The sequence below is a fragment of the Solea senegalensis genome, linkage group LG15 (genome assembly GCF_019176455.1).
Source record: "Solea senegalensis isolate Sse05_10M linkage group LG15, IFAPA_SoseM_1, whole genome shotgun sequence".
Classification (NCBI taxonomy): Eukaryota; Metazoa; Chordata; class Actinopteri; order Pleuronectiformes; family Soleidae; genus Solea; species Solea senegalensis.
This window is the reverse complement of record NC_058035.1, coordinates 5,251,980-5,275,656: the sequence shown is the minus strand read 5'-3', so window position 1 is coordinate 5,275,656 and position 23,677 is coordinate 5,251,980. Positions and strand designations below refer to the sequence as shown.

General features: G+C 38.8%; 2 protein-coding genes across 2 annotated transcripts in view; both read left to right on the top strand.

Moving 5' to 3' along the window:
* Window positions 1-453: 453 nt before the first annotated feature.
* On the top strand, window positions 454-3,046 carry LOC122781972 (alpha-actinin-2). Its single transcript, XM_044046106.1, has 3 exons — window positions 454-526; window positions 612-770; window positions 2,314-3,046. Exons 1-3 carry the CDS (start codon window positions 476-478, stop codon window positions 2,470-2,472), a joined length of 369 nt encoding a protein of 122 aa, XP_043902041.1. The 5' UTR covers window positions 454-475; the 3' UTR covers window positions 2,473-3,046.
* A 2,498-nt stretch (window positions 3,047-5,544) lies between these two features.
* Window positions 5,545-23,677, top strand: part of LOC122782213 (ryanodine receptor 2-like) — a 67,085-nt gene continuing 48,952 nt past the window's right edge. Inside the window, exons 1-27 of the mRNA XM_044046478.1 lie at window positions 5,545-5,663; window positions 8,155-8,274; window positions 8,931-9,035; window positions 9,312-9,386; window positions 9,519-9,597; window positions 9,699-9,811; window positions 10,809-10,932; window positions 11,904-12,000; window positions 12,082-12,156; window positions 12,802-12,958; window positions 13,089-13,253; window positions 13,468-13,589; window positions 14,191-14,374; window positions 14,462-14,597; window positions 14,843-14,938; window positions 15,736-15,854; window positions 16,150-16,283; window positions 18,591-18,832; window positions 19,744-19,936; window positions 20,025-20,244; window positions 20,335-20,439; window positions 20,576-20,679; window positions 20,783-20,866; window positions 21,059-21,218; window positions 21,911-22,058; window positions 22,206-22,414; window positions 22,923-23,097. Coding sequence (XP_043902413.1) covers window positions 5,616-5,663; window positions 8,155-8,274; window positions 8,931-9,035; window positions 9,312-9,386; window positions 9,519-9,597; window positions 9,699-9,811; window positions 10,809-10,932; window positions 11,904-12,000; window positions 12,082-12,156; window positions 12,802-12,958; window positions 13,089-13,253; window positions 13,468-13,589; window positions 14,191-14,374; window positions 14,462-14,597; window positions 14,843-14,938; window positions 15,736-15,854; window positions 16,150-16,283; window positions 18,591-18,832; window positions 19,744-19,936; window positions 20,025-20,244; window positions 20,335-20,439; window positions 20,576-20,679; window positions 20,783-20,866; window positions 21,059-21,218; window positions 21,911-22,058; window positions 22,206-22,414; window positions 22,923-23,097 — 3,589 coding nt within the window. The 5' untranslated portion in view covers window positions 5,545-5,615. The remainder of the gene's footprint in view (window positions 5,664-8,154; window positions 8,275-8,930; window positions 9,036-9,311; window positions 9,387-9,518; window positions 9,598-9,698; window positions 9,812-10,808; window positions 10,933-11,903; window positions 12,001-12,081; window positions 12,157-12,801; window positions 12,959-13,088; window positions 13,254-13,467; window positions 13,590-14,190; window positions 14,375-14,461; window positions 14,598-14,842; window positions 14,939-15,735; window positions 15,855-16,149; window positions 16,284-18,590; window positions 18,833-19,743; window positions 19,937-20,024; window positions 20,245-20,334; window positions 20,440-20,575; window positions 20,680-20,782; window positions 20,867-21,058; window positions 21,219-21,910; window positions 22,059-22,205; window positions 22,415-22,922; window positions 23,098-23,677) is intronic.

Genomic DNA, 23,677 nt, shown 5'->3' with positions numbered 1-23,677 from the left:
AAATTGCCTCACTATTGCAGTGTGGAGAAACCACAGATAAGAAACACTTTGCGTTTGTGTATATACTTCAGCTCGTGTACAGTTGTACCCTGTGCATGCAAGTGTGTAAGCAATATTATAATTGCTTTTCTTCTGATTTGTGTTCTCAAAAACCTAATTTATCGTCAAATCTTTCATCTTCAATGCCTTATCACACAAAAGCACCAGATAATGTGCTTAAAGTTGAAAGTGTTTCCTCCTCGGGGATATTTATTTTATCATCTGTCACTTTAAGACTTGGAAAAACTTTAAAAGAGTTTGTCGAGCATTCGCAAAAATCTGCCACAAACTGCTTATAATTTGTAGCAGAAGTCTTTTAAAACATATTGCTGTTGATTATAGTTTTCTTTTTTGTCGCTGTTTTGCTTCTGTGTTTCTTATTTCTCATGATGTTAATCTTGATGTTGTCCTCCACCTGTAGAAGAAGAATGGTGCTATGGAGACCGACGACTTCAGAGCTTGCCTCATCTCTATGGGATATGACTTGGTATGGCATTTCAAACGTGGTTCAGTGTTCGGGTGTTGGTTTGTTTTTTTCCCCCGTGTGCTCATTTCATTCATGCTTTTCTCAGGGAGAGGTGGAGTTTGCCCGTATAATGATACTGGTGGACCCTAATGGCAGTGGAGTGGTCTCCTTCCAGTCCTTCATTGACTTTATGACCAGAGAGACTGCTGATACAGATACTGCTGAACAGGTTGTGGCATCTTTCCGGATCCTGGCAACTGACAAGGTACTGTGTTAGTGTGGCCGAGTGGCAGTTATTCTTAGGCGCCAATAATGTATTCTATTCAAGTCATCATTTCCAAGAACTGGCCTTGCCAAGCTGATTTATGAGCCACAGTTTTGTCCCTGACCTTAAAGGTCCAGTCTGTGTTATTTAGAAGGGCTAAGGGCCTGTAAGAAATTGAATATACAATTCATATGTATGTTTGTCTAAGTGTGTAATTGCTTTAAAATTAAACAAGTTTGTTTTTCGTAGCCTAATTGTCCACTTACACAAGAAGAATGCCTGCAAGAAGCCAGAGGTGCTTTTGACTTGAAAGCTTGTGGGGTTGTGCTTCTGTTGTTTCTGTTATGAGACAGCCAAAACCTGGGACATAGGCGGAGTCCAGAAAATGGACCAATAAAAACATTTCTTGTTAATGCATAACAAATATTTTAAGTCATGCAGTGAGATAATATGAGTGCAAGTAATAAGTCTCAAGTCTAATACGTTATATTTCTTGAGCAGCCCTGTGACTGTTTCACTGAGCGGTTTGTTCCGAACCCAGCTTATGTGCGATTAAAGTGGTCAGAAACTTATTAAGCTTATGTGATTTGTTGTTTGACTTTATCACAAGCTTGGAACATCCACCTTCTACCACTTTATCCTCCACATGGGGGGGGGCTGTGTACATAGGACAATAGGCGGAAGCTTGGAACCTATTGTCTCTTAGTGCTTTATATAGTCGGTCGTCCTCTGCTTATCATGTCACTGTGTACTGCCAGTTAAAAAGTCAAACTCTGCCTGTGACCTGGAAAATGACTGAGGTTGCTGCAGCCTTTTTCTGAATGAATCAATATATTTAACTCAACAAAAACATGAAAACAAAGATAAAGGATTATCAGCCCTGCATTTCTCTCACAACAACTTGGCTGCTCATGCTTTTGTGGAGAGAAAGAAACAAATGTGCTGTGTCTTGGTGCATCCTGTCCTTCAACCAGGAGTTTTGTTTAGATTATGCATCCTCTTTTTTTTTTTAGTAGAGACAAACAATTTGACTTTTTTTGTGTGTCAAGGACATAAGCAAAATGCTTGTTTCTGTGTTGCCACGACGTCGCTGTTAACACATGTTAACACCCCTCTTAGAGTAACCCTTATATACAGTTTGTATTTAAGGTAAGGGGTTTTGCTTTACAGACACCACCATCTTGAGCTACTTTTTCTGCAGCAGCCTGATGTGACTCGCATATTGAAATGAGAGCTTAAATGGTGGTGAACGTTTTGCCCACATGTCTGTGAAGGTTCTCAGTTATCCAGGTCATAGTCGTCTTCTGTAGGCGACTGGACTCTGCTGTTGGATGAGAGGTGAAACATCTTCATCGTCCAGTCACCTACAGACGAAGGCTTTGCCCACATAAACCCAATACATGAATCAGCAAAGAAGAAAAAATAAAAGAATGGAGAGAGTGGATGAGCAGAAAAAAATGGAAAAGGCTGGTGTTGACATGATACTGTCTGTAATAAAACAAAACATTACCTTAAACACGTTTTTTTTCTTCCACTACCACAGCCCTACATACTCGTGGAGGAGCTGAGAAGAGAACTTCCCCCTGAACAAGCCGAGTACTGCATCATGAGGATGCCTCCGTACAAGGGCCACGGAGCACCACCAGGGGCGCTGGACTACACTGCCTTCTCCACCGCTCTGTATGGAGAGAGCGACCTTTAACCTACTGACCGTTCACCCAACTTTAAAAGAGTCGGATCAAATATGTGGAATGAAATGTTTGTGACGATACTGAGTTTTTGTTGATTCGTTTTTGTTGACGCATTAGATTGTGTACAATCATGTCTCGATACTTTTACCTCCTAAACATGGCCCTCAAATGAATGTTAACTCCCACGTCCACATTATATTATCAACAGCAATGCAGTCACTGGTGTAAAAGGATCACAGTGTTTTAGCTGAAATGCAGTCTGCCAATAAGCATTTTGAGTTGTTTAAAGTGAACTGCTGTTTGCAAAAGCAATTTCGGACCTGTTGACACCCAGCATCGAGCACTAAAAATGGATTCCACTAAAGCATAAAAAGAAATGCCACTAATGGAGGTAAACAAAGGAAAAATCACATTTCAAAAGTAAATGTTTTTCAATGGCTTACTAATTCAGAGGAAGAGAACACATGTATCAACAAGTAATGTGTTTAACTTTTTTTCCACAGGCAGCAGCAAAATGTGTTATGTTTATGCAAGTATAATGAAGTCCAAAAATAATCACACAAATAAAGTGATTTCCCAAATTTCCTTCATGGAATTCTATTCTAATTGTATCAGTAGAAATTGATGTGTCTGTATTTGTGCGTTTTAAACCCTTTAAACCCACTGTATTCGTATTTTTTTTTTTAAATTAAATTTTATTTATAAAATATCCATACTTAAAATCATAAAACATACATGCAACATTTGGCAGTGATTTAACCCAACGTGCCGATGTTCTGTGTCCTTTTAACAATTGGTACTAACGCTGTATGGCTCATCATGAAAAATTTACCATTGACAAACATTGTCTGATTTTACACAATATTGCCACAATAAAATGGAAATGTCTGTGTAGAGACTTGTCGCCCATTTTCACAGGAGCACTGGTAATTTAACACATCATTGTTTGGATTTTAAAAGAAAAAAGTAACTAATCATATACTCTATCACCACATGGGTCCAAGAGGAGTTCTCATTTTTGGCTGAAAGGCTTGATTTATTTTCATTTTTGAGCAGGGAAATAAAGACACTCGGGCAGTGAACAGAGTTACTCAGAGTTTGCATTTCCCCATGGCCACTTTATTAGGTACACAGGTCTGGCCATTCTCCTCTAGCATCAACACAATAGTTTTACTCAGAGAACTACTGCTCTCTGGATATTCTCTATTTTTTTGGACTAATATTCGATTTAAATCACCTTTTCTTCAATATTCTGATGCTCAATTTGACCATGTCTTTATGACGAGATGCGTTGCGCTTCAGTCGCGTGATTGGCTTTTGCATCATCATTGAGTCATTGTAAGACTCCTATATTTTCAGTCATGATCATGTTTCCATCCTGCCTTTCTGTCCCCATAAGGAAGTAAAAGAAAAGGCTAATAATACCAGGCCTTAATAAATCAGCACATATTCTCACTGTGGGAAGATAACAGGTGAATTGGTCTGTGCTTGGCGAGTTCAATTATTCCTCCATTCTGTCACATACAATTGCACGATGGAGAGAAAAATGTGTTAATGATTTAGCTTTTCATAGAGCGTCGCCTCTCAGGGACTAGAATATTCAATGTTGGGATGGCAAAACTCAAAGGCTTTGTTCTTTGAGGCGAATGAATGTGGTCAGCAAATGTCAGGACAATCAGCCTATTCCATTAAGTGGGTGTTACAGAGGAAAGGTCATCTAATCAAAATAGACACGGATACTCTGAGAGGAGAGAAGGTGTTCAGCTCGTCAGATGCTGATATATTTTGTGTGCGGGTCGGATTTTTGGGGGCAGATGATTGAATTATACTGTATATTATGTCTTCAAGAGTGAATCATGTTTGCTTTGCTTACTGTTGCTCAGATGATCGGATCAATTTTGTTGTTGTCTTTTTAGTCATAGCAGATCATAAAAAGTGACAACTCAGCATTTACAAAGTCTAAAGTCAAGTAAGAAAATTGAAATTGATCTTATTTTCCCTATAATTAACAAGAAGATATTGAATGCCTTGTCTTAATACACAATTATTGTAAAAAAAAAACCCACTATTTATACACACAAAAGAGCTACTTCACTAACTGCCTTCAGTGTTTTTATCTGATGTGGATCAAACATCTACAGTATATGACATCACAACTGGTTTTGATAATTATAAAAAATAATTGCCAAACTAAAGACACTTAAAGACTTTGTCAAATGGGTACTTCGAGGAAATTATAGCAATTTTTAATAACTGTAATGGTTTTTGAATTTGAATTTAAAGAAAAAAAAGTTAATGTGCAAATGTCCTGTTTTTTACTGAACAAATGTTGCACATTTAAGATTTAAAATATTTTAAAATGTGCAAAACACACTAGCTCTGGAATCCTAAGTTACTACTGACAAGGCGGAAAAGACACCTTTTATCCACTGATAGATAAATAATTCATGAACAGTGTGTTCAGACAGGAGCTGCTGCAACTTTGGAGTAAAGCAAACTTGTGCAACATGCTGTAATCAGGCTCTGCTGCAGGAGTCTCAAAATTGCGGACCATGGACCACATATAATTGTATATATATATATATATATATATATATATATATATATACATATGTGCATTTTTTTATTTTGACTCTATTTTATTTTTTTTATCTGCTTTTGTTATTTACAGATTATTTTTGCATCAAAAAAATTTTTTCTTTGTGAACTATATATCAAAACAAACACTTTTACTTTGAAATGGTGTGCAATATCATCCTAAACATGTTTTAATTCCAACATCATGATGGATTATCAAGATATCGTTTTAATTTCTAATCACTAAGCAGAAAATGACTTTTATGACTTTTATGACACCAAATGACTTTGGTGAAAAAATTTGCAGATGCATACAAATTTCCCCCTGTGATTTTCCCTTTGCTGAATATCAAATTCCTTGTACCTGTTGTTGGTATATATTTACAACTTTTATTATCAGTCCCAGTGACAGAAGACATTATCAGTCAGACTCCACCCACACATTTACGGCTGTTTTTGCTCCACAACTTACTGGGCCTCTCTCCTCCTCTCTTGTCCCCTTCTCTATCTCCTTCACCTCCATCAAAGTTGCCACAGCTCCTCTAATGAGGCTCCTTTGGTTTAAATAATAATAATAATGAGAGACTCTGGAGATGGAGATGATGAATTCCAGTTTCTACGGACGGTGAGTCAGCGTTTTTTAATTATTAGAAATTAGTTAGACCAGCAACATTATTTTGCTGACTATACTAGTCAACCTCACAACGCCACCTTGTGTATAAATTGCATTACATCGTAAATGTAAGTAATGAAGTTACTTTAATTAGGGTACAGTATATGTTGTGTAATTTAAGTTTAAAATTCAGCTAATTAGTAGCTAATTAGCTAAGCTAGCTAACTAGCTGGCTAACAAGCGGAAAAGGACAGTGATATTTTTTTTTATTTTTTAACCTTTTTTCAACCTAACTTATGGCCAGGTAGACAAACTTACATAAAACTTACAGAACAATAAGCCACTACATCAAAATAAAAAGGGACATTAAAGGAAAAACAGTTTAGTCATTAAGTAAAAAGCAGTTTCAAATCTTCAGGTAATCAGGTCAAATCAATCAAAAGTGAAATTTACACACGATGCTTGGAAACAACTTCACAGTTTTGACAGGATATAAAATGTACGTTCATTAAAATGTACAGTACATTATTTTGTTAGCAGCAACATTTCAGATTAAAATACCTAATTTGTCAAATCTTCAGTATATTCTTCCTCATTGTATCAGCTGGTAGTACGACTAACTATGTCCAAGCCTGCCAACATTAAACAATCACAATAACATTTTATTTATAGTTTAAGCTGTTTATGGACTTAAATATGGGCTTTTTTAATCTCAACCGCAAGGTGAAACTGTCCTGTAGTTGTACTGTAGGTTGTCCTCTCACAGCTTGTTATCTTTGTCCTCTGACAAGGACATGTCACAGCAGGGAATGTGTCTGGTGTGGATATGAGACACACAAGCAGCGATGCAGACCAACACCCACCACCCACCGTAAAGTCACAGTGCAGGATTGATCCACAATATAAAATTACATTGTAGGTATCTGTGTCATACATTAATACATAAAATGCAGGAAATCCCCCAGGCAATTGTTCAGCAGAGGCGGTAAAGCCACCCAGAACTGTTGTCTCCTGATTAGCTTAATTTGTAAATGACATATGAAACATAATAGCTCCACTGATTAAACCAACTGGAAACGAGTAGTGATGTCACCCATAGGAATCTGAAGTCCTGTTCTGAAGCTTTGAGGTTTGCAATTTGCAAGATGTCACTTACAACCAGGCTCCTATTGCATGATACCAGATGTACTGTGCCTTATCATCTATTTTCTTCTAAATGGGAAGATCATGTGCTGTAGAATAAGACCTGAAACTACAGCGAATGAGATAATTAACTCCTCAGGAAAATATTTAGTGCTGCCAGCAGAGTCTTCCCCTGGCAGCTTTCTGTTCTCACTTCCTGTTTACCTTTAAGTGTCCATTTTTCATGAATTTACACACGTTATTTGACAATGAAGGCCAGTGATTTTCATAATAAATCTATAAATTAGTCTTGTGTTTTAGGCAAAACTCTGTTTCAAATTCAAACAAAGGTTTATGAAAGCCTGCTGTGGCCAGATTAACATGCGTCACCATTACCATTTTGTCAGGGCTTTTGACATTTTGGATTAAGTCATGTGGTGCTAAGAATTTCCTTTTGCCAAATGTCCCTTTAAGAAGTGCTGAGTCCTCTCTCACCATCTGAATGCTGTGCAGTGCCTCAGTGTTGCTCAGTGTGTTTGACGGCCTGCAGAGCCCTGATGATAGGAACAGTGGAAAGAAGGGTGAATTAGGGGTCAGACGGTGTCATATCTTCCCAATATGGAGGTATGCAGCCTGGGTACAGAGAGGTGTTGGAAGTCCTGACTCGACTTTGGAGACCAGTTATCTGTTGTCCTTTCTCTTCAGCTCCATAAATAGATTTGAATTTGGTGTGATCCCCTGGCATTGAAATGAAGATAAGATACATTTTAGGGAGATACAGTATACAGTACATGCTTCAAGAATAGAGTCAAAATTGTGTCTTGCTGCTAGTAAGACATGCAAGTCAGTATGACATGGAGTCTTTTACTGACCACACGATATATTGTCTGGGTATTTTCCTTTCATTTTAATGGGTTCCTCCCATTTATTATGCATTAGTGATCAGTTAATAATGTTATTGGATCCGATTGAAACACAGTTAATCAATCTATCCTAAAATTAAATAAAACATACTGAATGAATCACCTAAAACACAGTGAAAAGACTGATCCATCTATCTGTCTAATAATTGATTAACATTAAGTCATATTGTACTGTATATTCTAGGACTGAATGGGTGTATTGGATGGGTACCTGAAAATACAGATTAATGTTGCTATGTCTTGGTCCAAAATGCTGACAAGAATACATTTCAGAGAGAGCTCCAAGTCAGCACCAATATTATTTCTCTGTTTTGTCATAATGATGGCCTATATTGGATTTAGCATTGACCTTCACAGACAAACAATCTCCAGGAACTGGCTCTTTTTTGTAAATATATATATATTGGAAACTTTAACACTTAAGCACGTAGTGTGTGTTCGTTTTTGTTTTTTTCAAGGGAGATGAGGTGGTTTTGCAGAGTACCTTAACATCCCAGGAGGAACATGTGAAGCTCTGTCTTGCTGCAGAGGGATTTGGCAGCAGACTGTGCAGGCTGGAGTCCACGTCAAACTGCAAGGTGAAGCATTCCACATCAATGATGCACTTTTCCCTTCCTTGTCAGAGGATTTCACTTGTCATTCATCATCACACTTGTGACGGCCCCTCCTGCTCCAGCAGTGCCCGCTTTATGTGTGTTTTCCCTAGCGCTTCGTGTCTACCTGTTGTTTGTTTTGCATTTGGGTGGAGTTCATTAACACGGCTGGGAGCACCTAGGCCAGTCTCCCTGTTCTCCCTTAATTTTCTCTCTCACACACCGCCACCACCATGTTAACTCTTTATTGCCTGTACACACAAGAGCGCTTTTAGCAGAATTTGCAAAAGTTTTATATCATATCGACTTTATTTATTCACATGGAACCTGCATTTTGGTAGCCATATCCAAAACCCATACAAGAACTAGCACATAATACATTTTAATGAATATTTCCCAATTGTGTCTCGGTGCATGTATAAAACCTTTTTTTTTTTTCATTAATTTAGCTTATTTCCAGTATGTTTTTACAACTGTATGGACTATATTTTTCATATTCTGTACCAGATATAGTCCTCATTTTTCTTTCAAATTTGGAAACCACATTTTCAATTTTCTTATGATCTTATGGACATACTTGACAGATATGAAGCTGCCTCAATGACATATTGTCCTGTCCTTTTGTCCTTTATTTCTACTAGAATGTACCGCCAGATTTGTCTGTATGTGGCTTTGTCCTTGCCCAGTGTCTCTCTGTCCGAGCCCTGCAGGAGATGCTGGCACACAGCCAGCACCTGGCTGCAGAGGTGAGTCTCTTCTCTTTTTTTTTTTCCTCTTCTAATTGCATCGTAATTCTATAGTATTTTAATATACTTCAGCAAAAGAAGGATTTGTAGATATTTACTCATCTGGAAATATTACATTCTCATAACTCAACCGAATAACAGTGACAAAGTAAATAAACCATATTAGAACAGCTGATATTCACATACATTAACAAGCAAATAAATGGATGCCATTCTTGAGCATTGCTATTAGTTTTTATTTTTTGTCCTAATATCTTTTGTGATTTTATTTTACAGATTGAAGCTGGAGGAAGCCATCGTACCCTTCTTTATGGCCAGGCAGTGTTATTCCAACATTCGTACAGTGGCATGGTAAGTCACCCGGACATAACTTTGATATAAATGTGAGGTTTTCAGACTTATTTTCCATAGTTTTCATGACTTATTCTGAACAAATTCTTCTCATATTCACTGACACATACAATATGTTGTTTTTATTTCCAGTATCTATGCTGCTTGACTGCATCTCAGTCTTCAACAGACAAACTTGCTTTTGATGTTGGGCTGCAAGAGGATATAGCAGGTCTTTTTTGCATTTGTATTTGATGTAGTTCTATTTTGATGTTGCACAATTTAAATGTAATTAATTACATGTCATGTTTATGCCTTTTCTGTGTGGATCAGGTGAGACATGTTGGTGGACTGTACACCCAGCATCCCGACAGAGGTCAGAGGGTGAGAAGGTGCGTGTTGGAGATGACCTTATACTGGTCAATGTGTCCTCAGAAAGGTATCTGGTGAGTCTGATGTTTTTCTTTCTTTCTGATTTTTGCCAGCTGCCTTAACTGGATAAAGCTAGATTTCACCACAGCTTTAATCTGGCTGTCATATTTAAGGTCTGAGTCCATTTTTACACCCAGATTGTTCACAATTGGCTTGTGATACTGTGCCAGAGAAAACAAATCAACTTGGGGAAGGGTCACAGAAGTGCCACCAAAGACCATGACTTCTGTCTTTTCTTCATTAAAATTCTGAAAATTTAAAGACATCCAAGCTTTAATGTCATGTAAACACTTTAGCACTGGGTTAACAGAGTAGGAATCAGCCTTTTTGAGGGGGATCTGGCTGTCATCCATATAGCAATGAAAAGAAATGCCATGTTTCCTGAGAATAGAACCAAGTGGTAAAAGATAGAGAAAATAAAATAGGGCCAAGCACAGAGCCCTGTGGGACCCCACATGAAAGAGGAGCAGTGGAGGACACAGAGTCATCTAGGCTAACACAGACAGTCCGATGTGACAGGTAGGATGTGAACCATTCTAGTGCTGTGCCACTGATGCCCACCCACTGCTCCAAACGAGCAATCAGGATTTCATGGTCCACTGTATCAAATGCTGCAGTCAAATCTAAAAGTACAAGAAATAGGCCTGTAATTTGCCAAAACAGCAGGCTCCATTCCAGGTTTTTTTTAGTAAAGGTTGCACATTTGCATGTTTAAGATTCACAGGGACTACTCCAGAGTACAGACTGCTTATAACTGTCAGACATGATGGCCCAATAGTTTTACTCTTGAAACAATCTGATTTACAACATTATTCTAATCCACTGAAAGAAATAACAAAAGAATATAAATTAAATATTTGAAGTGGGTAAAATAAGTGTGTGCTTTTCTTTTCCATTTTCTTTTGAGCTTTGTAGTATAAAAACTTTCTTTTGATTCCTTCCACGCTTAATAAAAAGACTTAAAATGTATTTAATGCTAATTCTTTTCATTATCATTTCATTTGTTCCCAGCACATGTCCTTTGGTACTGTATTTGACAACAGAAGCTTGAGTGACAGCCTGATTGTGAATGCAGCCTTCCAGCAGACTCTCTGGAGTGTTGCTCCCATCTGCTCTGGGGGTGGAGTCGCTCAAGGCAAGATTCTTCCATCTTCTTTACTGCTGTTCTCCAAGCATACGTATAAAACAAAGGTTCAGTCTTAGTCACAAAAATAAATGTGAGGTGCAGTCAAGTAGTTGCTGATTATATAGACATTATTCATGCATGCATTTGCTACTGCTTCATCCTCCACATGACGGTCGCAGGGGGAGCTGGAGCCTATGGTCAATTTGTGTTTATTAAACAATCTGCATGTTTGTGAACTGTGGGAGGAAGCTGGAGTTTTCGAAGAAAACCTATACGCACACTGGGAGAACTACACACAGAAAAGCCCTCGGGTGATCCGGGATCCGAACTATATACATAAATGCATAGACAGACGCAAAGATCTGGCAGCTGGCACCAGTACTGTTTATCCCTGCTATCCACTTTTGGCTTTGTCAAATCTTTGTTATAAAGATATCAATATCAGCTTAACTCACAAACTAAGTCCTACATCACATTGTTAGTAAATCAGAAAAACAAAAAACAGTCCAATTTTGGAGACAGATTATTTAACAAAAGAGTACTTTATGCTCTTTGCTGTATTTTGTAGAAACATAAGTGTAGAACAGAACACATACATTCACCAGTGAGCCAAAACCTCTGAGCCAGGTACCAGTCCCAACGTCAGGGAAGAACATTGCATACAAACAGATCACATACACCAGACAAAGGGAAAAAAAGTTCAGTCTCTAAAATAATTAATACAAAATATTGCTGTGTTTCTAAGAAATATCACAAAGGAATTTCCAGCTACATAAAAATACAGCAAATGTCTAAAAAGATCTTTAATTTAATGATGCGTCATGATATTCACTGTAAAACCTCTACTTATACAGTTAAAGTTACGCTTCTGTGCTATTATTCTATGAATAGTTTGCTTGGTTTATTGGATATATACTATATCTGACAAAATGTCTGTCTCTGTCTCAAAACTCTTCTGGTGTGTGTTGTGCTAATTCCAGGATACCTGAAGGGGGGCGACACATTACGGCTGCTCCACAGCCACAGTGACGCATGCCTGACAGTTCCCTCCTCAGAGCAGGGGGAGGAGCTGCAGAGGTCAGTTATCTCAAAAGAATAACCAGCCATATGAAACATTATGTAGTTAATAATAGCTCATGTCCTGTTTTCTCAATGCAGGATGATGCATTATGAAACTGGATCCGTCTCCAGCCATGCCCACTCTCTATGGAGGCTCGAGATTCTCCGTGTTGTGTAAGTGTACATGGGATTGGCTGATACATTGACATGAGTTCACACAATGCCGGAGCTGTTAGGCTTAATCAGTGTTTCTCAGTATTGCAGTGTTTATTTGTTTGTATTTGATTTGTTTGATGTAAGGCGAGAGGGTGAAAACAAATGATTGTGGGTAAGAACACAAAGAAGCCCTGATAAAACATTTCAGAAGTGAATTCTACTGTCAGCAGTGTACCGTGATGAAACATTTCATTCCCTTCCCTGCAATGCCGCTTGACAGAGCCCATTCACAGTTGAGGGATGTATCATATAAATTATGTTTCTGTTCTCAAGGACCAAAACAGAGGCAGAATAATGACAACAAAAATCACACTCTGTAACTTTAATTGTTATTAAAACCATACTTGGTGTTGTATTACACATGCTGCTGGTTCCACATTTTTTTTATATCTGTGTCCAGAATTACTGGAACGCTGTTTTTCTGTCCCAGAGTCAAGTCATGATTGTGTGTCTCCTGTTTGTCCCCCCTGCCATTTCAGTGATAAAGAGGGAAAACAAAATGTCACTGACAATTCAATTTTGCCTGCAGTGTAAATCCAGCAGACAGTTCAATTTCCTTTTAAAGAAACAAAAAAAAATAGAATGTTCTTGGATATTCCTTAGTTGGAGTGGTAGGCATACATGCTGGGGGCAGCCTTTCAGACTGTGCCATGTTACTACTGGGCGGTACCTGGGTCTAACGGAGGAGAAAGGCCTGCAGCTCATCGATCGGGACAAAGCGGACATCGACACAACCTCCTTCTGTTTCCGTTCCTCGAAGGTCAGAAGTCACATTAGACTGCTACTAAAAAGATTTACAGACTGGAGACTTATCATAGGTCGTTATCGTACCACGTTTATGTCACATAAACTTATTTTATGATGCCTTAATGACAGATTTTTGTCTGCAGGAGAAGACTGACTCTGGCATGAAGACTGGTGCTGATGGCATGGGGATCCCAGAGATCAAGTATGGAGATTCCATGTGTTATGTCCAGCATGTTGACTCTGGGCTGTGGCTCACCTACCAATCCACTGACGCCAAGTCTTCACACATGAGATTAACTCAGCGAAAGGTAAATCTGAGCTACAGAATATATTGATTAAGCAAAGGGTAAAGGCACATTTCTTATACAGACAAAGATTAAAGGATGAGTGTGTCACATTCTTATTGTATAAGCCTTTTCACATGTGCTTTAGACAACAGACATTATTACATTTTGGACCTTTATTGGACCACATTTACACATAAACATCAAGTGGAAGTAATTGCAAATAATGTGTTTCCAGGCCATTTTGCACAGTGAGGGTCATATGGACGATGGGCTGACACTGTCTCGTTCTCAGAGGGAAGAATCTCACACTGCCAGACTCATTCGGAGTGCTATTCTCCTTTTTACTCGCTTCATCAGGTACTGAATACCCAACTCATTCCCTTGGATATTGATGGCTACAACACTGACATACTGTATATACCGTATATCCTAAAACCACTAAATCCATCAGACCAATAACTGATAACTAATACTATTAATATTCATGTATATCATGTTACAATATCAAAGTATAGCTGTACTTGCTGCCTACAGAAATGTCTTCTTAATTTTCTGTGAATTTCAGACAGAACAGACATTTATTTATTCTGTGGGAATCATTTAATGCGTTTGTTATGTAATTGACTGAGACATATAGGATCACGCATGAGTCTGATACTCAAAAAGCTTTATTTTCACTCTCAAGCTCATTATCATAAATGTACCCTGCTTGGAAAAAGTGGGGAATATAAAAATCTAAGATTGTGGATCCCCCTTTATTAACTTGTCCGTGCATTGCTGATGTTCTGTTCTAGGGGTTTGTACCCTAAAAAAGTATTTTCTAGGCATTTATGTGTCTCGTTTCAATGACCAATGAGAAACTCTAACATTGATTCAGATAAGGAGCCCAGAATATAAGTCATAGTGGTTAGTATCAAATCCAGGGTTGCTTGCTCTGTAACTCTGTAATTTTCTGAAGGAAACTAGATGGATGTAGCCATCATGGAACCCTACCTCATGTCACCCTGTCGATGGAGACTGTGATGTGCAGTCTGCAGGATCTAATAAAATATTTCCAGCCTCCACTGGACGAGCTGGGCCATGAAGCTAAACAGAACATCATGACAGCTGTAAAGAGTCGCCAAAACCTGTTTCAAGAAGAGGTAAATCTGTTTGTTTCAATGCATGTGTTGGCCTTTCATGTTAATGTATTTTTTACTATTTCATAAGTAACCCCTTTTTCCTCTCAGGGTGTGATAGTTTTGGTCCTCGACTGTATTGATCGCTTGCACCAGTACAGTAGTTCTTCTCACTTTGCTGAAGCTGTTCAGTGTGAGAAGGGAGAAGAGTGGGAGACGATCCTCAGCCGTTTCTATGAGCTACTGGGTGAGAATTAGCACCCGTGCCATATATTTGGCTGAATAGCATTTTTTTATTTTAAGAGCTCAACATTGATTATCTGCTGCCTCTGATTCAAAACAACATTGTTACCCTCTTAAATAGCCACTGAGCTGTCATGCAACATTTTGCTTATATTAGCCATCTTAAATGACCAATGAATGGCCAAAAACATTGTTTATTGTGAATCCTGAGCTCCATCCTGACATTTGTTTATTTTTTTCCTCCTGCAGCTGCTTTGATCCGGGGGAACCGTGTGAACTGTGCACATTTCTCTGGTTCTCTGGACTGGCTGATCAGCAGACTAGACCGAATAGAGGCCTCTTCTGGTTGGTTAAATTTGTAAAAATCCTTTTTTCAGTTGCAGAATTCTTTCATCAATGATGATGCTGTGTATGCCCAGAAATGATAATTGCTCAGAAACAAAAGCCATAGTCTTCTATTAAGTTCACTCATATGATCTAAGCACGTTTAGGTCTCATTGTTCGTCCATAGAAGTGCTATATAAATAACAACATTTTATATGAATGCGACATCCTCCATGTTGCAGAGCCTTGATTCAGTGTGTCTTGCGTCACAGCAAATCATTACAATTGCAAAACATTCTTAGTGATTCAGTGGGTTGGATATCCCACACTCACAGACAACAGCAGTGGTAAATATTTATTTATGAAGTGTTACTGGGTAAAACTCCAGCTATCCTTGGTAACCTCCTCTATCTCATTTTGTCTTTTTAATTTAGCTGGGGTTTTGGGGGAAAATTGTTTTTTCCTGCCGTGCACCTTAGGAATGGAATAATCTGCAAAATGAGCTATATTTAGACACACTCCTATCCATTGACGAATGTATAACTGCTCAGGGAGTCATGTGGTTGTTTTTCTTGAGAGGCCTATGTTTGAATGACAATCACATATGATTGTAATTTTCCTATTACCAAGGCCATGTTTATTTTGTAAAAGTGCATTTTAATCTAAAATTTCCTGGTTAAATAAAGATACATTAAATATAAGATGTAGTGAAATAGAATCTTTTCTGCTCCACATTACTTCAGCATCATTGCAAAATCTAGTGATAATACTTACTATCTTTCATACTGTAATGCGCACTTGCTTATTGTCACATACAGGAGCCTTGGAGGTTCTGCACTGTATCCTTGTGGAAAGTCCTGAAGCGCTCAATGTCATCAAAGAAGGACACATTAATTCGATCATCTCATTTCTTGACCAGCATGGATGCAATTATAAGGTAGTTTATGCAAGGATGATTTATTTCTGTGTTTAAAAAAGGTAATGCCACTACGTTTTATTGGCTGAAATGCTGCAGCTCATTCACATTTATTATTTTTTTTTATGCAGGAAAACTATATTCTTTATTAACTTCATTTAAATGTCATCACATGATTTATGAAGTGATGTCAGTGTTTCACAAATGTGAGACCACAAACTAAAATATAGCAGTTGTTGATCTGTTTCCCCAAATGTGGAATCATTTATGTGAGTTGTTTATTGAGATGTTGCTTAATATAAGGCTGTTTTCCCAGGTACTAGAGGTGCTGTGCTCTCTGTGTGTGTGCAATGGTGTGGCAGTGCGGTCCAATCAGAACCACATCTGCGACAACCTGCTATCAGACAGAGACTTGCTGCTCCAAACACGTCTGGTTAATCAGGTCACCAGGTACAATTTAGACGGTTTATTATAAACGGAACCATTTTGTGTTTGTGTTTTCTCTCTTGCATTCACTCCGCTTCTTCTCATTGTTTAGACACTAATTTTGCATTAAGAGCTAGATACACAAAAAAGCAATTATAAGAAACTAACTGTGACACATGGAGTGCATCTTATCTTGCCTTCAATTTTATTTACTCTTGAAGAATCGCTGAATGATGTCATTTACCCCCCCGCCCCCCTCATTCATTTGTTTAGTGAACTGTAGTGTTCTCACTGTTGGCACGCCTTGGTGCCCTTGAAGGTTTTCATCTGAGTTGATGAACTGACATCCTTGATACAACATATACTTGAGCTTCTTGCACAGTAAAACACTTCTCATACTTGAGTTAATTGAAGAATTACTTGTGTCCTTCAGTATTGTCTCTTAATTTGCTGAATAGAGCAGACCAAAAACATATTGATGTCAGAGCACTGGACTTTATCTCAGCCTTTTCCAATAGACTGGAAAAATAAGCTATTATTCTTTGGATATATATATTTTTTTTCCTTTCTCTATTTTTATATCATATTTAATCTTCCTCCTGTGTCTCTCAACATATTGGCCCACAGTGTCAGTCTGAGACTTGTATGCAGTTTCCAATTTCTTTTTCCTTTTTAAGCTTGTTTTTTTTTTTTTACTCAGTGTGCCCTTTCTTCCAAAGCATCTGCCTTCTTTTATCACGCTTTTCTCTATCAACAGCCCATTTCGTTCCTCTGGCCTTATAGGTTATTTTGTTTCATATTCCTCACACCTGCTCAGTCCATTCCCCAGCTCTCTCCTCCTGCTTGAACCATTTCTCATTCTATCACTTTCACTTCTTGTTGAACTAAATGTCTCATTACCACATCTGCTCTCATTCATCTCATCACAGTTTCTTTCTCTTTTCCATCTCCTCCTCTCCCTTTTGCCAATTCTTCCAGATGTTCTATGTCACATGTTTTTGTTGTCTGTATCCATTCTTCTCATCCATTATTATCCAATCATCGTAACCAGGTTATCGTCTTCTCCATTTGTCCTTTTGCCATTTTCCTCAAGTCCCTCTTTTTGTCTCCAAGTCTTCAATGTCACGCAAGCTCTGTTAAGGGAAAGGTTATCGTCCCGACATAAACTAGCATTTATTCTACAAACACTGTTGGTCAGATTTAATTCAAGCAACATATCTGTGATTTTATTGTTCGCTTTCCTTTCCTTGTTATTGTGTCTCATGCTCTGAGTTCACATTTTCTTGGGTAATTTACTTTCAGTGTAAGGTCAAAAGAACAACCCTGGCTGTGTGTTTGTTATTTATATATTTATAGCAGTGAATAGTTATGTGAACATGATTGAGATATTCTCTGTGTGGGCTGCACAAGACACAACATGTCCTGCACAAGCCAAATGCAGTGTGTAGTCCTGCACAGGGCTATATTGTAAAATGTAAAATTGTTGCAATCATTCTGCTTTTCGACATTTTGTCAATACTCTAATCAAAAAAGAATGTCAATCACTGTAAGAAAGATATTATACTAAAACAACTACCAAACCATTTATAACTTGGTGAGGCTATAAAGTAAGTATACCGAACCCTTAAAGGCAAACACACTGTAAAACATAGCAACATAGCAACAGCTGTGAACAACACACACTGTACATACATCGAGTGTAGAACAACTTTGCAGCTAATGCCAGTAATCAAGTCAATTTTTTGACAGTTTTTTTTATTTTTACCAAAACTGAGTTTTCATTAGAAGTCACTCTGAACACTTCAAACTACTTTATGATATCTCCAGTACTGAGTTGCGTGCCGTGCATGACTTTTTACTCATTGTGTTGACTGTTGTGTTCAAGGGTAATTCAAATTTTTATCTGACATTTCTTCCTTCAGGGGAGTTTATTCCCTCCAGTGACGCCTTGTGCTTGCTCATTGTGTGAACTGTCGGGTCGCTCTTCTCCTCTATCTGTAATATGTAATAAGGTTTCTGCCTTACGATGAAATAATGGACTTTGAAATTATGTCTGTTGTGATTTGGCGCTATACAAATATAAATTGAACATGGACATTTGAATGCAGCATATTTGAATACAGTGGCTAGAATTTCTGACAGGTTGTCAGACTCACAGAGCAGTGAGATGTCACTCTCTACTCAAGACATTAGTTTTCCACTGTATATTTACATAATTAACATTTGTCTCCTGATATCTTGTGAGACAGAATGTGGCATATTGGACCTTTAATCCTGTCCTCTGTCTCTGTTTTCCATTGTCTGCCTCCTGTGAACACTTTACTACCACAGTGTGAGACCAAATATCTTCCTGGCTATGGGGGATGATTCAGCTCAGCCTCGGAGGTGGTACTATGAGCTGGTTGTAGATCACGTTGACCCCTTCCTCACACCTGAGCCCACTCACCTGCGTGTTGGTTGGGCTTGCACTGAGGGCTTCTACCCCAGACCCACAGGAGGAGACGGCTGGGGGGGAAACGGGGTGGGAGACGACCTCTGCTCCTATGGCTTTGATGGGCTTCACCTCTGGTCTGGTGAGGATAAGATACAGGATGTAGTGTACAAATGTACAGTGCACTGGATTTAGTTTAATATAGGGGAGGTTGCACACTGCATGTAGAACCATATTTCCGTCTTCAGTTTAATTTTATCAGAGTATAGACCAAGTAGAATACAGGTTTGGACAAAGACAAACTTAATACAAATTTAATACATAGAGTTTGGATTTTTATTACAAGCCGTCATATAGTCCCACTCAAGTTGAAAAAATCTTTACTTCTATATTATTCCACAAACTACCAGGTTCCTTTTTAGACAAACAACGGAATGTGGAACTATTGATTTAAAAATCCATCATATTGCAATTATTTTATTGAGGCATAGGGTATGAACATGTATGATCAAAAGTGACTGCGAAATTGATCGTTTTTTAATTCTCCACCCTAATAAAGTCCTGAATATTTTACCAGCCATTGAATTGTCATTGACCTCCATTGTTCAGCACTTAATAATTCAAGGGGAGAGTCATGTTACAGTTGGTTCCTTATGCTTGCACAGACAGAGAATGTGCATGACAATATCTCAGCAGTAGCAGCAGCAATGAGGTTACTGCAACTGATCCACTTAACAAAGATATGTTAGACACATTAAGGTTTAATTCAGAACACAGGGAAAGTTATACAAAGGCTTACTGCCTTTTAGTTGAATGAACAAATTATAAAGTAAAATAGTTGGGGGTAGTTTGGGAATTTAGAATGAATTAAGAATTCCTCTTTTTTCCTCTGCCAGAAAAATTACACTTAGCCCAGATCAGTATCTTAATTAAAGTTAATATTATGTTTACTTACTATTGGTAATCTTTTAATCTTGTCAATGTTTTGCCACACTTATTTTTGTCTTGATTTTCACTGAGAAAGTTGACTTATGCCTGGGCCTCTCCTCTCAGGCTGTGTGGGCCGCAGAGTGAACTCTCCCTCGCCCCACCTGCTGAAAAAGGACGATGTGGTCAGCTGCTGTCTTGACCTCACAACTCCCTGCATCTCCTACCGGGTCAATGGTCTACCTGTGCAGGGCATGCTGGAGAACTTCAGTGCTTATGGTCTTCTTCATCCTGTGGTCAGCTTCTCAGCTGGAGTCAAGTCAGTAGAGGAGACGATTGTCTGAGTTTTTGTCTTTATAAGGTCCTCAGTACGTACAATAAATGTCTTCCTTATCTCTGGACACCAGATTTCGGTTTCTATTTGGGGGAAGACATGGTGAGTTTCGCTTCTTACCACCACCTAGTTTTGCTCCATGCACAGAGGCACTGCTCCCTAGAGTCAAGCTGAAGGTACAGCCATGTTGGAAACACATCTTGGATTATAGAGAGGGGATTAAAGTGCTCATCGGCCCCTCAGTACCTGTCACTCCAGTTACCTTCACTCCAACGCCAGTGGACATCAGTAAGGTAAAAATCAGAACTCAAGACAAAGGGTTGTCATTTCATTTATATATAATTTGAAGACGTGTTTCCAGTTTACTTGTATGTCCTTAATAGATAGATCTGCCCTTACAACTTGAGGACATACGAGAAAAAATGGCTGAGAATATCCATGAACTGTGGGTGATGGACAAGATGGATCTTGGATGGACACATGGAACTGTGAGAAAAAATTAATTTATTTAATAATAAATAATTTAAATACATTTATTATGCTGAAATGATTAAGAAACCTAAGTAATCCAATTAACTACAGTTTTACTCACAGTTAAAAAAGCCCATCATCTATGTCAAACAGGTTAGAGATGAGAGTAAAAGACATGACCCTTGTATTGTGGAGTTCTCCAAGCTGCCGGAGCAGGAGAGGAACCACAACCTTCAGGTAGCCCAGGACACACTCAGGTGAGGTCTATTACCATCATCGTATATTAGGCAAATCCTGTGGTCCTGTTGATTATTTTGTTTTCTGTATGAGTGAATGTTTCTGTGTGTTTTTGTACTGGAGGACTCTCACTGCTCTTGGATTCCACATTGGTTTGACTGATGACAATGCTGTGGAGAGAGTCAAATACATGAGACTAGCCACCAAGTATGTAAATGTCATGTTTTAATATTATTAATGTATGTATGTCTTTGTTGTAATTACCTAATTTTCATTTTGTCTGGGGCCCTTATTGACAAATCCTGTAAAAGAACAACTACTTGACCACTACTCATTTGACATGTCAATGTCTGAATGTCAGTTACGTTGTCATGTCCTTTTTTTTATCCTCTGTTTCAGGTATGAGCAGCCCGGTGGCTACAGACCTGCCCCAGTGGACTTGAGCCAGGTTACTCTGAGCTTGTCTCATGAGGACATGGTTAACATGCTGGCAGAGAATGATCACAATGTGTGGGCCAGAGAGCGTATCAAACAGGGATGGACATATGGACCCCAGCAGGTTTGTGTTCATCGCTTCATTACTGCTCTGATCAGACACTGGTGAGAGGAACAGTGGGTTTACTGTTAGAATACAGTCATCATGTTTTTATTAAAAATTAGTCTTAGATTTCAGTGAAGAATATAGTTTCTGGATCTGCACTTTGGTCGGTACAGAGAACAGTGTGCTAGAGGTGGCACCTGGTATTGTCTTCTGCTGTTGTTGTCCATCTGCTTTAATTTTTTACGTGTTGTGCTTTTCTGCAAACCTTGGTTTTAACGCATAGTTATCTGAATTACTGTTGCCTTTATATCATTTTGAATCAGTCTGGCTATTCTTCTCTGACTGGAATATTTCAATCCCACAGTAAAATCTGCACTGATATAAAATGAATAATTCTTTGACAACAAAAGAGTCTAGCATCTACCAACTAAATCAAAATCATCCATCTGTTGAGGGCCGCATTCAAAAACACACACAAAATCAAATACTGTCATTATCAAATGCACTGAGTTTCTGCCATGCGACTGGGGGAATTTGTATTTGTGTTACGAGGCAACTGAACAGATCTACATAATAAAGTGGCTGAGTGTATACGCTGTCACAACACTAAAATGTACATAGTAACTGCATGTTCAGCAAAAAAAATAATTATATAAAATTTGCTGACAAATACAGTCACCCAGTTTTCCTCTTTGCTTCTGTATAACCAGGATGTGAAAGCCAAGCGGAGTCCTTACCTCGTGCCATACAGCCTTCTTGATGAAAGGAGTAAGAGAGTGGGTAGGGAGAGTGTTAGAGAGGCCGTCTGTACCCTGCTGGCCTACGGTTACAGCCTGGAACCCCTCAACCAGGAACAGAGTATGTCCCAAAGTTAAATAAAAATAATGCATGAACATTGGAAATAGCGTCGCATTTGTCAACGTTGTCTTGCAAAAATACACTCTGAATGCAAATCAGTTCTTATTTTGCACATAACCATATTTTCTCTGTTTCTTGCGTTTCCAGTCACATCATCAAATGCACGTCTATTCTCTGCTGAGAAATACACAGTGTTCCGACCAGATAAATCCTACGCTGTGACCCAGGGGAAGTGGTATTTTGAATTTGAGGTACTGACAGCAGGGAAGATGAGAGTGGGCTGGGCCAGACCAGGCTGTTGTCCAGATAAAGAACTCGGCTCAGATGACCAGGCATATGTCTTTGATGGATCTGAGGTGAAAATTTCCAAGTGTACTGCTCTAGCTACAGCTGCATGCTCGTATTAACAGCACTATTTTAACTCATCTGTAAGACCTGTCTAGACAAAACAATATTCAAAGTCAGTCAGTCATCATCTAACCGCTTTATCCTCCACCAGAGGGTGGCGGGGGGGTGCTGTGCCAATCTCAGCTGCATCGGGCGATAGGCGGGGTACACCCTGGACAGTTTGCCAGTCCATCGCAGGGCCACACACAGATAGAGACAAACAACCATTCACTCTCACACTCACTCCTATGGTCAATTTAGAGTGTCCAATTTACCTAATCCCCACATTGCATGTTTTTGGACTGTGGGAGGAAGCCGGAGAACCCGGAGAGAACCCACACACACACGGGGAGAACATGCAAACTCCATGCAGAAAGGCCCTTGTTCCAACCGGGGCTCGAACCCGGGTCTTCTCGCTGATATTACTGTGATCTTCTGAGATGAGTTCTTTTACCTGAAAGAATATGTTGTTTTCAGGCTCAGTGGTACCACCAGGGCGGCGAACTGTTAGGCCGTCCATGGCAGAGAGGAGATGTGGTGGGATGTTTGGTGGACATGGATGAGTGCACCATGGTGGTCACGTTGAATGGAGAAGTGCTGTTCAATGACAGAGGATCAGAGCTGGCTGCAAAGGACTTTGATATCAGAGACGGTCTGGAAGAGTTTTTGACTGTACAGTTTATTTAACTGAAAGATAATAAGCCATAGTACTGCAGAGGTGGCAAAAATACTCACATTATTTAAGTGTAAGTAGAAGCATAGATACTTAGTAAAAAGAAAAAAAAGACTGGTAAAAATAGAAGTATTGATTAATCTTTCTTAAAAATCAGAGTACAGGCTCTGAAGTGTACTGTAAATATAGAAGTAAAAAGTAACAGTGAATTTTTTGGGGCCCACAAAATGAAATAGTTGTCTTCGTTTATTGATGCATTGTGGTGAATGTCTTGCTTCTTGCTTTTCATTATTGGCAATGTTCCCTGGCTCAATTTCTTCATTCGTGTCTCTGCACTCCTTTTCTCTGCGGTAGATGATCCTTACGTCTTAAATGTCATGTCGTCATTCGTATAGTTTGAAATCAGTCTTGCTGTTGGGAAGGCGCCGAGCAGAGACTGTAATAAAAAAAAAAATCGATAACTGCTCTCACATACTGTACACTACAAATAAGCAAGCCTGTTTTGGGAATGTAAGGAGTACAAAATTCAGATATTTGTGTCCAAATGTAGGATATTCTT

Coding starts and splice junctions, on each gene's coding strand:
- LOC122781972 (XM_044046106.1), top strand. CDS start 476: ATGGAGACCGACGACTTCAGAGCTTGCCTCATCTCTATGGGATATGAC. Junction 527..611: donor TCTCTATGGGATATGACTTG/GTATGGCATTTC, acceptor TGCTTTTCTCAG/GGAGAGGTGGAGTTTGCCCG. Junction 771..2,313: donor GGATCCTGGCAACTGACAAG/GTACTGTGTTAG, acceptor CCACTACCACAG/CCCTACATACTCGTGGAGGA.